This window comes from Miscanthus floridulus, chromosome 2 (genome assembly GCF_019320115.1).
Source record: "Miscanthus floridulus cultivar M001 chromosome 2, ASM1932011v1, whole genome shotgun sequence".
Classification (NCBI taxonomy): domain Eukaryota; kingdom Viridiplantae; phylum Streptophyta; class Magnoliopsida; order Poales; family Poaceae; genus Miscanthus; species Miscanthus floridulus.
Genome location: NC_089581.1, coordinates 118,151,975 through 118,165,222, shown reverse-complemented (window position 1 = coordinate 118,165,222; position 13,248 = coordinate 118,151,975). Strand labels below are relative to the sequence as shown.

General features: G+C 46.2%; 1 protein-coding gene across 1 annotated transcript; it reads left to right on the top strand.

The window, feature by feature from the left end:
* Nucleotides 1-3,535: 3,535 nt before the first annotated feature.
* Nucleotides 3,536-4,708, top strand: LOC136539463 (transcription repressor OFP8-like). Its single transcript, XM_066531424.1, has one exon. It carries the CDS (start codon nt 3,666-3,668, stop codon nt 4,485-4,487), a length of 822 nt encoding a protein of 273 aa, XP_066387521.1. The 5' UTR covers nt 3,536-3,665; the 3' UTR covers nt 4,488-4,708.
* The last annotated feature ends 8,540 nt before the right edge of the window (nt 4,709-13,248 follow it).

Genomic DNA, 13,248 nt, shown 5'->3' with positions numbered 1-13,248 from the left:
ACAATTAGTAGCCTACCATAAAATTTTTACTATAGTTAGAGCATAGGAGCTGCAGTTATGAATTAAACACAGAAACACACAGATCTAAATAGATCTACGGCTACAACAAAAACTTTAAACTAAAGCATATCATATTATATATCGATTGCATAGATATACTCATGTGGAGTTTAACAAAACTGGAATTTCCTTTTTATGATTTTTCTATGATTTTATATAATTTTTCAAAGTTTCAGCCATTTTATGAAGGGAGATTTTGCTACAGGACACTAACATTTCGTGAAATTGCTGTGGGACACTAACATTTTTTTCTTTGGCCAAGGCACACTGGGCGGTGTGCTACAGCAAAGAAATTAGTGTGCCACAGCAAAGAAAAAATATTCCAGTGTCCCACAGCAAATTTCACATAAGTGGAGTGTGCCACAGCAAATTTTCCCTTTTATGAAATAAAAAAGAGCATGTGGCGCCACATCAGCGGTCACGTAGGCGACAATTGGATGGCGGCTGGGACATAGATAAAGTTTATGGACCTAGATGAGCGAAAAAAAGTTAATGATCCTAGATGAAAAATAAAGAAAAATTTAAAGACCCACAACGCAGTTCACTCTTTATAGTACGTATGCCACCCAATGTATCATATGCTTTTTTTTCACTCTTGTCAGTTTATTTCAGGGGTCTTGCTCGGCATGACTACCAGTGCCGTGTCGTCGCAGTGTTGACATACGTACAAGTACAACTACAAACTAAGGTTGGAATAATAATAATGCAGCATCCAAATAAGAGTAGCGCTAGCTTTTCTAAACTTCTACTACAACAGTGCTGCAAACTAAAAGAATGACGGTGATAATTATCAGGATACAATTAATCATGACAAGGGATGACAGGGGGGGGGGGGGGGGGGGGGCACCTGTTGATGCAAACGTTAACATAAATGGGTATTTAAATGGTAGTATTTAATTTAGATAACACACTCCTCCTCCTATTAATCCTTGCAAGTGGCTAATGACACCCTACCTAGAGCGATGGATATGTGTCAACAGATACAGATAGGACAAAGCCGCTCTAGCTATCCTAGCCTACCTGCGTGTTGTTTTTTTCTAAAAGGCATCGCCACATCAATGTTGTGTAGTGTAGGACCGGGGATGAAAATAAACAAGACGTTCGTAGTACCACTTGGTAGGGTCTCTTGATTCCAAAAGCTAGCTTAACCATCTTCAACACACTTTTCCTTCATTCCAATGCAATTTAGCATAAATGCAGGTTTAAGAGATGTCAACGCTGTGTGGAGTAGTACGTCTTGCGCTCATCACGGTAAATACACCACTAGTCCACTACTCCGATCCAAATGTACCTTAGGTTGTTTAATTAAGATTTGTCTAAAGTCAACAAAAAATAGTTTTAACCACCAATAGCTACAATTCAAAAATAGATTTACAATATAAAGCTGATGCAGGAATTTAGAACTCACTATTATAAAAAAAAAGAATAATTTTGGCTGGAAATTAGCAACGGTATAGAAGATTATTCTTGGTTGGACTTTCTTTCCTACATCGCTTTTTGTCTTCTTTGTGTGCATATCCTCAGTGCTATTTGATCTATATCGTTGGGCTATACACATTCATGTGTGAATGTGGAGGCCAAATTGTTTTCCTTTATATAAAAGACATAAAGTTCATGCTATTGGATTCATCATGAAAGATACATAATTATAGCTATTTAAAATATTATATATTATATAAGAATTACTAGGCAAAGTTTAACCTTGTAGATCGTGTCAATGTCAAAAATGACTTACACATGGGATTAATGGGGATTGTATTTATGAGTAGATGATTATTTGTGGCTCTACATGAGGGAAAAATAATTGTGATCACCAAGTAAGGGCCTACAACAATGAAAACATCCATCCATCCCTAATTAAATCGATGTCTAGCTTAAAACTTTGTCCCATATTAAATTGGTTAGTAGGAGAGCCAGTCGGCCCCCTTTATTTTCTCCTTGGAGCCATTGTCACATTAACCACACCCACCTGTCTTCTGTGTCCTAACCTTTGTGCCCATAATTCCCCCCAATCCACAAGTCCTCAAGAATATTGAATTTACTCTTGGATACACCAAACTACACCACACACCAACCGCTGCATCTTAATTGCTCACTAGTTGGCTTGTGGTGTAGTTCGGTGTATTCAAGCGTAAATTAAATGTTCTTATGGACTTGAGGATTTGGGGAACTATGGGCACGGAGATGGGAGATACACAAGATATAGAGGTGGGCGTGGTTAATGCATCGGGGGCTCCAAGAAGAAAGTAAAGGGGGCCATGGATCTTCTCCCCCCTATGAATGAATCAATTTAACATGGGACAAAGCTTTAGGCTAGAAATCGATTTAATCGAGATAGAGAGAGTAGAGAAGGGTGTTTGAATGCTTCATAGCAAAATAGGAAAAAAATCATTTGAGGAAGAATCTCTTCGCAAAAGAGTAAGAAAGAGGACCTGCAGCTTTACGGAATGCCTCCATGCATGAAGTTTGAGCAAATACTTGCATTTGATGACAATTATAGAAAAAGATTCTCGTAAGAAAAAAATTAGGAGGGATTTTTGAAGGCCCTAAACAAAAAAAAAGGTTAAAAAGAAAAGAGGGATCAGTAAGAGGGAAAAGAAAGAAATATATTAAAACATATATAGCCTCTATGACCAAATAAATGGTATGATGGATGATAGGTATGGAAATGAGGCGCAGATGAAACACTGTAAACTAACACGGATTTGATTGAATCAAGTAATTGCCATTGTATAAAACGTTGGATGCCCTTACCAATTGGTCTCTGTCTTTTTCAAATCCCTCCTTGCATGGTTTCATCGAATTCATTAGTGATGGCCAAACTTTAGTTATCTGTATTGTCCCCACCCGATATTCCACTAGGCTTTTGACAAGCCAAAACCGAGTTGGTTATCTGTATTGTCCCCACCCGATATTCCACTAGGCTTTTGACAAGCCAAAGCACACAGCTAGCTTGTGTTTACGTTTTTCATAATTAATGAACACTTGAATATCCATGCATATATATATATAAGGAACCATAGCTATGAAAATTAAATTTTGTTTAGAGAATGTCTACCTTATACTATCATAGGCCCTGTTCGTTTCGCTAAAATTTAGTTTATGCTGATGCTTATACTAAAATACTGTGAGAGAAAAACACCTAGTACTGTTGAAGTAGTGCAGCAGAACAGTGTCGATCTCTACTCCCATCTTGATTGCGACAGTTTATGAGAGATGTGAAAAAGGTCTGACATCGGTCTCACCAGAGATGAGTTTGTGCTTAATTAGGGTTTAATCTAACCGTTTTAAATTTCACATCAGCACCCGCCAAATCCTGTCCACGCAAAAACGAGCCGTTTGACTTTGCATGGCTGCTGATCCGATTCCTGTATTCCTGCCCTCCGGATGCAAGAAACGTGCACCAGATGGCTCGCTCTTTTTAAGGCCTCTCCATTCATTCATCTCCTTCCTCCTCGCCCGAGCCAACACACGACAGCCTTTTCCTTCCGCAACACCCACCACCCACGGGCGCAGCCGCGCAGGCGCAGCAGCCTCCGATCCGGCGGCATCGATCTCCGCACTGCTCGCTCCCGCCCCCGCCCCCACCAGAGCAGAAGCCTTCCATGAGGGTGTTGCTGTCGCGCCGGCGCGGCGCCGGCCGCGTGCTGTGCATCAAGAAGAAGGCCCGCGGCTTCATGTGCGGCTGCGGCGGCACCAAGGCTGTCTCCATCTCCGACGGCTCGTCCGAGAAGTCAGCAATGGCCACGCCGCAGACCGCCGCGTCGACCACTCCGCTTACCGCCATGTCCACCACCACCACGACCATGTCGACGAGAAGAGGAGGGGAGAACATGCCGGTGCCGGCGAGGACAACATCAACCACGGAGGCTCCCTCCTCGTTCTCATCCTCGCCCTTCTACGCGGACACCACTGACGACGGCGGCCCCAGCAGCATGGAGAGCACGCCCAGCCTGTCGACGCTCCTGCGCCAGCTCGGCGAGCTAGAGCGCAGCGTCCGCTTCCTGCACACCGCGGGGTCCGCTCCCGCCGGCAACGGGGCGGAGGCCGGCGCCGGCGTCACTGATGGCAAGCAGCAGAACGGCGGCGGCAGCCGGCGGCACCACCTTCGGACCGTGAGCGAGGGCTGCGGCGGGTCCGGGCGGGTGGAGGAGAGCGTGGCGGTGGTGAAGGAGTCGGCGGACCCGCTGGGCGACTTCCGCCGGTCCATGCTGCAGATGATCGTGGAGAATGAGATCGTGGGCAGGGCCGAGCTCCGGGAGCTGCTGCACCGGTTCCTGTCCCTCAACTCGCCGCACCACCACCACCTCATCCTCCGCGCCTTCGCCGACATCTGGGAGGAGGTCTTCGCCGGGTACGAGCGCACGCCGGACTTGCTCGTCTCCCACCGCAACAAGAAGCATCACCTGACAACGCGTGGTGTTTGATTCGTCTGTTCCTCCATCGATCGATCGATCGGTCGATCCGTCCATTTCTTGTTCGTGGAATCATATGGGCTCGTGGCTGGGCGGACGAGACTGCAAGGTTTTCGGTAGTTTTTTTTTCCGTCGATTTCTTGACGCATTGGTATCAAGCATTCAACAAGCGTGCTGTGTACAAAAGATTGAACGGACGAGACTGCAAGGTTTTTCAGTGGGGTTTTTGTCGATTTCTTGGCGCATTGAAATCATGCGTGCTGTACTGCTGTGTAGTGTGTACTCCCTCAGTCTAGAGAAAAATGTAATTCTCATTTTTTTAAAAAAAATCAAATAATCTCAAATTTGTAAAAAATAGTGACAGATATGCTTGTTATAAGATAACATCAGAATATATTTTCATTATGAACAAACTTATTTAAATATATAAATATTGATATTATTTTCTATAAACTCAATTAGATTTAAGACAATTTAAATCAAGAATTACCTTTTTTGTTTGAACGGAGGAAATACAAACGACTGAGCGGATGAGCCGGCAGGAATACCGAAGGCTCCACGCAACAAGTTTTGCCTTGTTTTTCTAAGCTGCCTGCAGACTTTCAGTGCAGAGATAGTGCGCGTGTTTTTTGTCCTCCATGCACGAGTACGACGTCGCTTTTAGCCGTTGCATTCGTGAAGAATTGACGGACCACGCGACGCAGGACGCACTGCACGGGAAGAGGGAGGGAGAACAACATACTACAGATACAGCCGGCGGAATTGGAAATGACCAAACGGCCGGAAAGGCGCCGCCCGTGATCCCCGGGCGCTTGACTCGTTGCTGCGCTACTAGTGGGGGCGAAATGATGGTGCTTGGCTTTTGGCGTGCGCGGCGATCGCGCCCGATCGGAAATGCCCACCCGTCGCGGTCGCACGGCATGCCTCACCAAGTGTGATTTTTTTTATTTTTAACACATTTTTTAAACTAATTTTAAAATTAACACTGTTTATTTTTTTTAAATCTAACATTTTTGTCCGCGCCTATTCGCACGGTGCGACAAATTAACGCTGCCGCGCCGTGCATGGGGGCGCGGCGAGGCTGTCCACGTGAAAGCGAACAGGCCGCTGACCGGTGACGTGGCCGGCTCTGCCACGCCACCGATCAGGGCGCGGCGGTGACGCGCCACGCATCATGACGCGGCAGTGACGCGCCACCGCCCAGGGCGCGACAGAGCCTAATATAGGACCGCGGCCCAGTCCCACCGCGCCACACCACCGCCCTGCCGCGCCCGCCGCGCCTGCCCGCCACGCCCGACGCGCCCCCCGCCCACGCACGCCGCCCGCCCGCCGCGCCCTCCGGCCACGCACCGCGGCTGCCCGCAGTGCCGTGGACGCTCGCCGCGCCCGCCACCGTCCTCACTGCCGCGCTGTACACCGCTCCCTCTCTCTATCCCTTGTCCACCCGCCAGCACCCGTGCCTCACGGCCCGGTCTAGCGCGCCGCCGCCGCGAGGTCGAGCGCACGCCGCTGCCACGAGGATGAGCACCGCTGCCGCGAGGTACTCCCCTAGTGTATTTGTTGATTGAATAGACATTGTTAGTATAGTAAGTTAGTACAATATGTAAAGTTAGTATAGTTAGTAAAGTATAGTCAGTATAGTTAGTAAAGTTAGTTAGTTTAGTTAGTATAGGCAATATGTGGCAGAATCGTCCGAAATAACACGTTTATGGAGGTGCTCGTCTTCCACCAGATACTAAGCACCCCGAAAGCAAGCTACAGCGGACGGTATCCGTCGAGCACACCCCAAGGGAGAACTCGAAAGAACCACATTTTTCTCAAGGATCCAATAATAAAAACAAGTTACAATACTGGTTCATTTCATATATTAGAGTTTCTTAAAAATTACATTATTACATTACCAAATGTCAGAGTGCAGAATAATAAACAGCGGAATTTAAAATAAACATCTAGCGATAAGAATGAGGATCCGTCTGTGCCCACCAGAAGAATCCTCCACACAATAGTACTTCTCATGCATCACCTGCAACAGGGGTAAATAAACCCTGAGTACACAATGTACTCACAAGACTTATCTGACTAGTGGGAATAATTTCCCGACTCTAAGGAATATGATAAGCTTTATAGTTTGCTGGTTTTCTTTTGGTAGAAAGCAATACTAATAGTGAGTCCTTATTTATGTTATTATTATTAGCCGTATTAAGTTATTACCTATCCGGTCTATATAAGCACTTGTTCTACTTTCAAGCAAGAGTTGAGCAATCAGTTCCATTTCATCACCTTCCATCTTTAGTTCTTACTACGGTGCTAGAGTTAAGACAAGTCGTACCGACTCGACGGCAATTCGTGAACCAATGCGCCCAGCTGGGTGCCCCAAAACACACGTCTGCTTATACCCCAGGCACAAGCAGGACTAACCCATCACCCTCCTGTCCTGGGTGTCCAGGCCCCCGTCTAAACTTGGACTCCAAGCTCCTACTCCTGAGTCCCGGACTCAGTGCGGTGCAAGGACCTCCACCATCCCCGCCTCTAATCAGTCGGTCCGGAAAGAGCCGGATCCACGACAAGAGAGCAACAAGTCTTCCCTGTGCCTATACCCAAGTATGTGCTCGGGACAATAGATCTGTGACTTGCCTAGCGTCCGTTGTAATTACCGATCCTTAATTGACACAGACAGGGAAAAAGTGTAACCGAGCTATGCCCTATTGGCCGCAGGACACAACCCTTTACACCCACCAGTACCCAAACCATATCCCTACCTGGTCACCATTTTCTTTTTTCACCATTTTATCATGAGTGATCATATTTATCACCTATTTACGAGTAACGGCAGGTTACTCACACTACTGGTATCCTAAGCATAGCAACTACTCGACCTATAACAGTAGGACTCATGGGTAGATATATTTATGCATGTAGTTTTCTTAAAATGTCTGTAACTTAAATGCACCTCATATATATATATATATATATATATATATATATTCAGTGATCATAAAATAGGGGTTATGCACCAGGGCTTGCCTTGGGCAGGCGATGAGTCAGCAAAGTCAGCACCAAAAGGCTTCGGGGCTCCCTCCTGCATGAGGATCTCCTCCTCGTATTCCTCGATGACTTTCTCGTACTCCTATTCGTCGACGAACACGAACTCTACCAACTCATGATCTACATGCATAAAATAATGATACAATACTTAGCAACATAGCAACATCAACTCTTAAAAATAAAAGTACATCTGTCTAACTACTAAGCTAGTGCTACTGACCACGGTACTAAGTTACCTATTGTTACCAATAACAAGTATGAAGTATGGCATACATTATTATAGCAACTACATATATTCTTACTTCTAATGCTGATTTACACTATATATGATAAAGCAAGGATAATAGCTACTCTATTTATCAACTTACTCTAGGGCTACAAAATTTACAGCAAGTACATAATAATCTAGTGAGCATATTGTAAAATTTTCATAGCTATAGCTATCACCAATTTACTACAAAAATTCCTACAATTATTAATCTACATAATACTAAGCTCTTTGGTTTAAATTTATGAACCTACCATTGTCATAGCTAACTGTAATCTAACTACACTAACAAGTAGATGGTATTTTTGTGAACCTAACAAACTTGGTTTTACTATTTTCGGACAACTACACAATTTACTATAATTTATCAAAGTTCAACTAGAAATTATATTGAATAAACATTTGTAATTCGCTGGAGAATTGAAAATGAATTCTACCGTGCGGCCCAGCTCGCGACGCGGCTCGGCCCACCACAGTGACTCGCGCGCGCGCGCCCAGTGCGGCCCACACGGCGGCCCGTTCCCGCGACAGCGGCCCAACACGGGAGACCCACACGTGCGTTGGCATTTTTTGCAAACGAGTCCCCGTTCTTTTTCCTATTCACGAAGTTAACCCGAGCACTATTTGAATGAGACACTGGCTTCGCATCTAGGACCCTACCTCTATTCGAATTCACGCTTTACAAAGTCCCTAGCCGGACGAACAGGGGCCACGGCCTTGCCGGCCAAATGCCAGCGAGTACAGACTGCTTCGGCACCCACCAGCACCCCCATGAGCCTCTACGTGCCATGCACGATAGCTTGAGGTAACAAACGCCAAGAATGGCGCATCACGCAGGCGTGGCCACACGTCGCGGCGGGGTCTGGCCATGGTAGCCCGACGCCGGCAAAACCACCTAACCGTACGCCTCTACTGCTACTCGATAACCATCTACAGGCTAAGAGTACCACCTTGAAGCCCTAATTGAATCACTATTGCGCCCAACTGAGCTGGCCACAGGAACGGCATCTAAGCCAGCTCGCCGGTGGCCGCCAACGCGCTCCGGGCTACCTAGCCACTAATTGGCTCAACCGCCTATCCTAGGAGCAAGAGGACCTCACCAGAGATGTGGCGGATGGGCTAGGCAAAGTCGCGAGGAACGGCAACGGGCTAGCCACGTGCGCGAGGTTGCTCCGGTTCACGCCGGCCACGGTGAAGGTGTTCCCAGCGTCCTACTGCTCCATCGGTGGAGCCACTACATGGGCGAGGCGAACGAGTCAAGGAGAGGCAACAGCCCTGCCTAATTGAGACAACAGAGCAATGAGCATCGCCCTAGCCAAGCGCTCGCCTCGCCAGCCATGGCGGACCGCCGAGGGGAAAATCTCCCCATTACCTCACCGTAGGAAGGAAGCCCGGCAAGATGACTCTAATCGGAAGCTAACTACTCAAGCTATTTGGGCACACGGTGAATTGGAAAGGGATGGACTGCACATGGCCAATTTGAAAGGCAACGGCGTTTGGCTCAATGGTGACAACAGCGACGGCGAAAGTTTAAATTGGCGCCTGACAACGTACTACCGCCTAGGGCAAGTTAGGCCCAACGCTGTACTCCCACTCGTCCTCCGAATGTGGGCAAATGCAAGAGGGGACCGGCTCAGTGAGTTAGGCCTTGGCGTGGCACGGCTGGCCGGTGACTCTCCAAACGATGCGACGGGAAACATGGCGTGTCCACACGCGCAACCATGAAGACGAGGGCCGGTGGGGCCAACCATGCGTGTGCAGCCGCAACATCAACGGGAGAAGTGGCTGTGCAGGCGGTGCATGTGAGCGCGCTTGGGCGAGCGGCGACACCGGTTCAGACGAGCTGAACACGCAGGCAGACGCGACGATGGTGGTGACGCAGGCAGACGTGATGGAGGAGGCAGAGCATCCGGACCGCTGGACCCCAGTGCGCGCATGTGTGCGTGAGTCGTGAGCCAGGCGGTAGTGAAGGCTGAGCGGCCAGCGCGGTAGTGAAGGCCGAGCGGCCAACGCGCGACGACGACGGGCAGGCATGCGCGACTGGGCACGTGCGGCGTGCACGAGCTGCACCAGAGCATGATGGTAGAAGGCCATGGCCAGCAGCGCAGGGGCCACGCATGCGGACGTGCTTGCACAGGCACGATGGTGGGGATGCGGCCAGTGAGGCAGCATGCGCTGGGCAAGCCAGAGCAGCGGTGCCAGGCCAAACAAAGGCGGTGACCGCGCCCGGAGGTGGAAAACGTGTCGTGCACGCTTTTTAAAGATGCAACAACAACCAATTCGATGATCCAAAAGCTAAACCAGTTATTCTATCCTCAAGAGGTACATAGGGCTATCGAACTAAGCCAAGACATCTTGCCACTTCTTAACCCGATCGTTCTAAAAAATTGTCGAACATGGCTTCGTCGACCCATTTTCAAACTTCCACGAAATGACTAAGATTCAAACGGTTTCGCGTCGAATTCCTTTTCCAAGCTACTTGATACACTAGCTAACGAACCCCGTCCTCGACCGCATGTATTTTATCGTCGCCCATGAAGTTCATACTACAAACTTTATCAAAGTTTCGCATAAGCGTTCTATAGCATTTTTGTTCGATAAAAAATCACTTAGAATACTGAACGAAATAAAGCGACATGAAATGTAACATTTGTTTCTTGTTTCAGATGAACGTTTCAAGTTCTATACATTGATTTATACTCTATATTACACACATTTACGCACAAGTATGATGCTCATGCAGGGTTTTAGTAAAAACGGTACAATGTAACACCAAGGGTGTTACACAATATAGTAAGTTAGTATAGTTAGTAAAGTTAGTTAGTTTATTAGTACAGTTAGTGAGTCTAGTTATACATTGTATTTAGTATAATTAGTTGTTGTAGTTAGTCTTGTATAGATGTTAATATTAGATTAGTTAGTATAGTTATAGTTAGAATGGGTATTAATATTACTATAGACAGTATTGTCGATGTTTTACCACTGATAGCCTGCCATGGGGGTACCCGGGGCAGTATGTTCGAACTTCGGCATATACAGAACTCGACGATAAATGCGAGAGACAGTCGATTTATCCTGGTTTGGGCCCTCGACCGTGATCGAGTAACAGCCCTACGTCTAGTCGGCGTTAGCCTTTGCGTTGGATTGATTGTAAAATGTTGTGTTTCGTTTTGTTCTGTCTGTCTAGGAACTCCGCCCTCCTTTATATAGTCAGGAGGCCAGAGTCCTAGTCAGTTTACAATGTAGAGTCCTAGTAGGATTATAGGGTAGTATTACTACTAGGATTACATAGGAGGAATCCAAATCAAACTAGATCTCCTCTCTTCCTTGCGGTGTATCCCGTGGGTCCCGCATCGACAAGCCCCCGAGCACTTCATGGTTGAGCTCAGGAAGCCTCATCTTGTTCCTTTAGGGCTTGCCAAGCAGGAACAAGCGTCGTCCGAGTACTTTCTTGAGTGAAACCATGTAGCGCTTCTTGGGATCTTTGAGTGTTATGCGCTTTTTTGAAGAAAAATTACATCCGTCTGGGTGTAGCCCCCGAGCCTCTTGCTGTTTGGAACAAGGAGCTGGAGGGTCTTGTCTTGAAATTGCTCTGATTCTTCGTCGCAAGGCTTCCGAGCATACACCCGGGTTCTTTATCAAAAAGAACTCGGATATAGCTCGGTCCGGGTTCTTTTTGTCGTGAGTCCTTGAAGTAGTTTGTCTTGAAGAAGCCTTCTTAGTGACGTGCGCTTTTTCAAAGAAAAAGGCACTCACTGAGTGTAGCCCCCAAGCCTCTTGCTTTTTGGAACAAAAAGTTGGAGGATCTTGAATCTGAGTTGTTCAAAAAACTAAAAATCTTTCCTGTTGCAGCCCCCGAGCATGTATCCGGATTCTTTTGTTCTGAAAGAACTCGGATGCATGGTCTTGGCATATTCTCTGATAGTCTGCTGTTGTTAGATGTAGTTGTACGGTGGTGGTTGAGTGTAAATGCAGAGTTGTACGGTGTTGGTATATCCTTTCGAATATGCTCGTCCTTGAGTACTGTTCCTTCATGCCTGAGTTCTCTTTTACTGAATCCTGTCTTTTTACTTTGTCCTTTGTTAGATTTGTTCCGTTGGTGCTCTCGGTCCATGTGCACCGCTCCTTTGGTCTATAAATACCCTCCTGGTGTGATGTTTTGATTCATCAGGCATTTTGCTGTGTGGTCTTGAAATCTTCGTAGTCATGAATATGATAGTTTCTGAAGTAGCACTACAAGGATTTGACCCTTATAGCACCACTTGTTTCCGCAACACCACACATTTGGTTGCAATATTTGGTTCTTTGGCAACCAACATCATAATTGGTAGCGATATATGGGCCTTATGGCCATCAAAATTGTGTGTTGCGTTAGTCATAAGCTTCGTTGCAAGACATAGGCGCTAATGCCACGAAGGAAAAGATGGTTACGATTATGGGTGCCTATTGCCACAACTTATGTTGAGTTGTGATAATACTTATGTTGCGTTGCAATAGCTAGGTGTTGTTGCCACCGTTGTAAAGTTGGTTGCAAGTAGTTGTACATATGACAATGAAGTAATTGCGTTGTGTTAACTTTGAGCTTCGTTGCGATAGATCAGATCTATATTGCATCGAAGAAATGATTAGTTGCAAGTAGTTGTGAATAAAGCCATGATGAAACTTTGTTGCCTTAATCTTGTCCTACGTTGCAATAGATTTTATTATATTGCAACCAAAAAGTCATTTGTTGCATCCGTTGATGTTCTATTGCCACCAACTCTATACTTGGCAATATTGCAGTACATGTCATTGCAAGAAGAGTGCTATTGCCATTAAAATTTGCCCATGGACTTTACTTATCATGCACGTGAGCCAAAAGCAAAGGATTAGACCAACCTACCATCCTAAAGTTAAAAAATAGTAAATAAAAAATAAAAAACAGGAAAAAAAAATCATAGCATGCGCTGGCGGCGCAGCCAACCCAGCAGCAACACCGAGTGGCGCCAGGCACGTGTCCACGGGAGGTCGACATGGACATGGTCAGCTCTTGGCCCATACAACAAGTATTTCTAGAAGAAAAATGGGAAAAAAGATAAGTCACAAGCAAGACAATGATTCAAACCCTCGCCCATGCATAAAACCACTAAGGCACCCCCACTGGGCTACGATTCAAACCCTCAGCCCTACACACTAATCAGAACAACAAAACACATAAACAAATGAAACCTATGTCACCGTAATCAGCAAGATGAGATCGACACAAATAGAGTAGCATTTCTCCATTTTTAATTAGAATATATAAGGTAAATGCAACATGTGCAGATCACTGTGGATGCAGGCAAGCACTATGAATGCAAAACGGTGCCAACAGATGAGGCGTTGCTCCTGTCCATAACAATATTGCACAACTCATGAACCAAGCCTTAATTCAAACAAAAAACTGAGCAGCTGATGAACCAAGCCTTCAATTAATAAAAA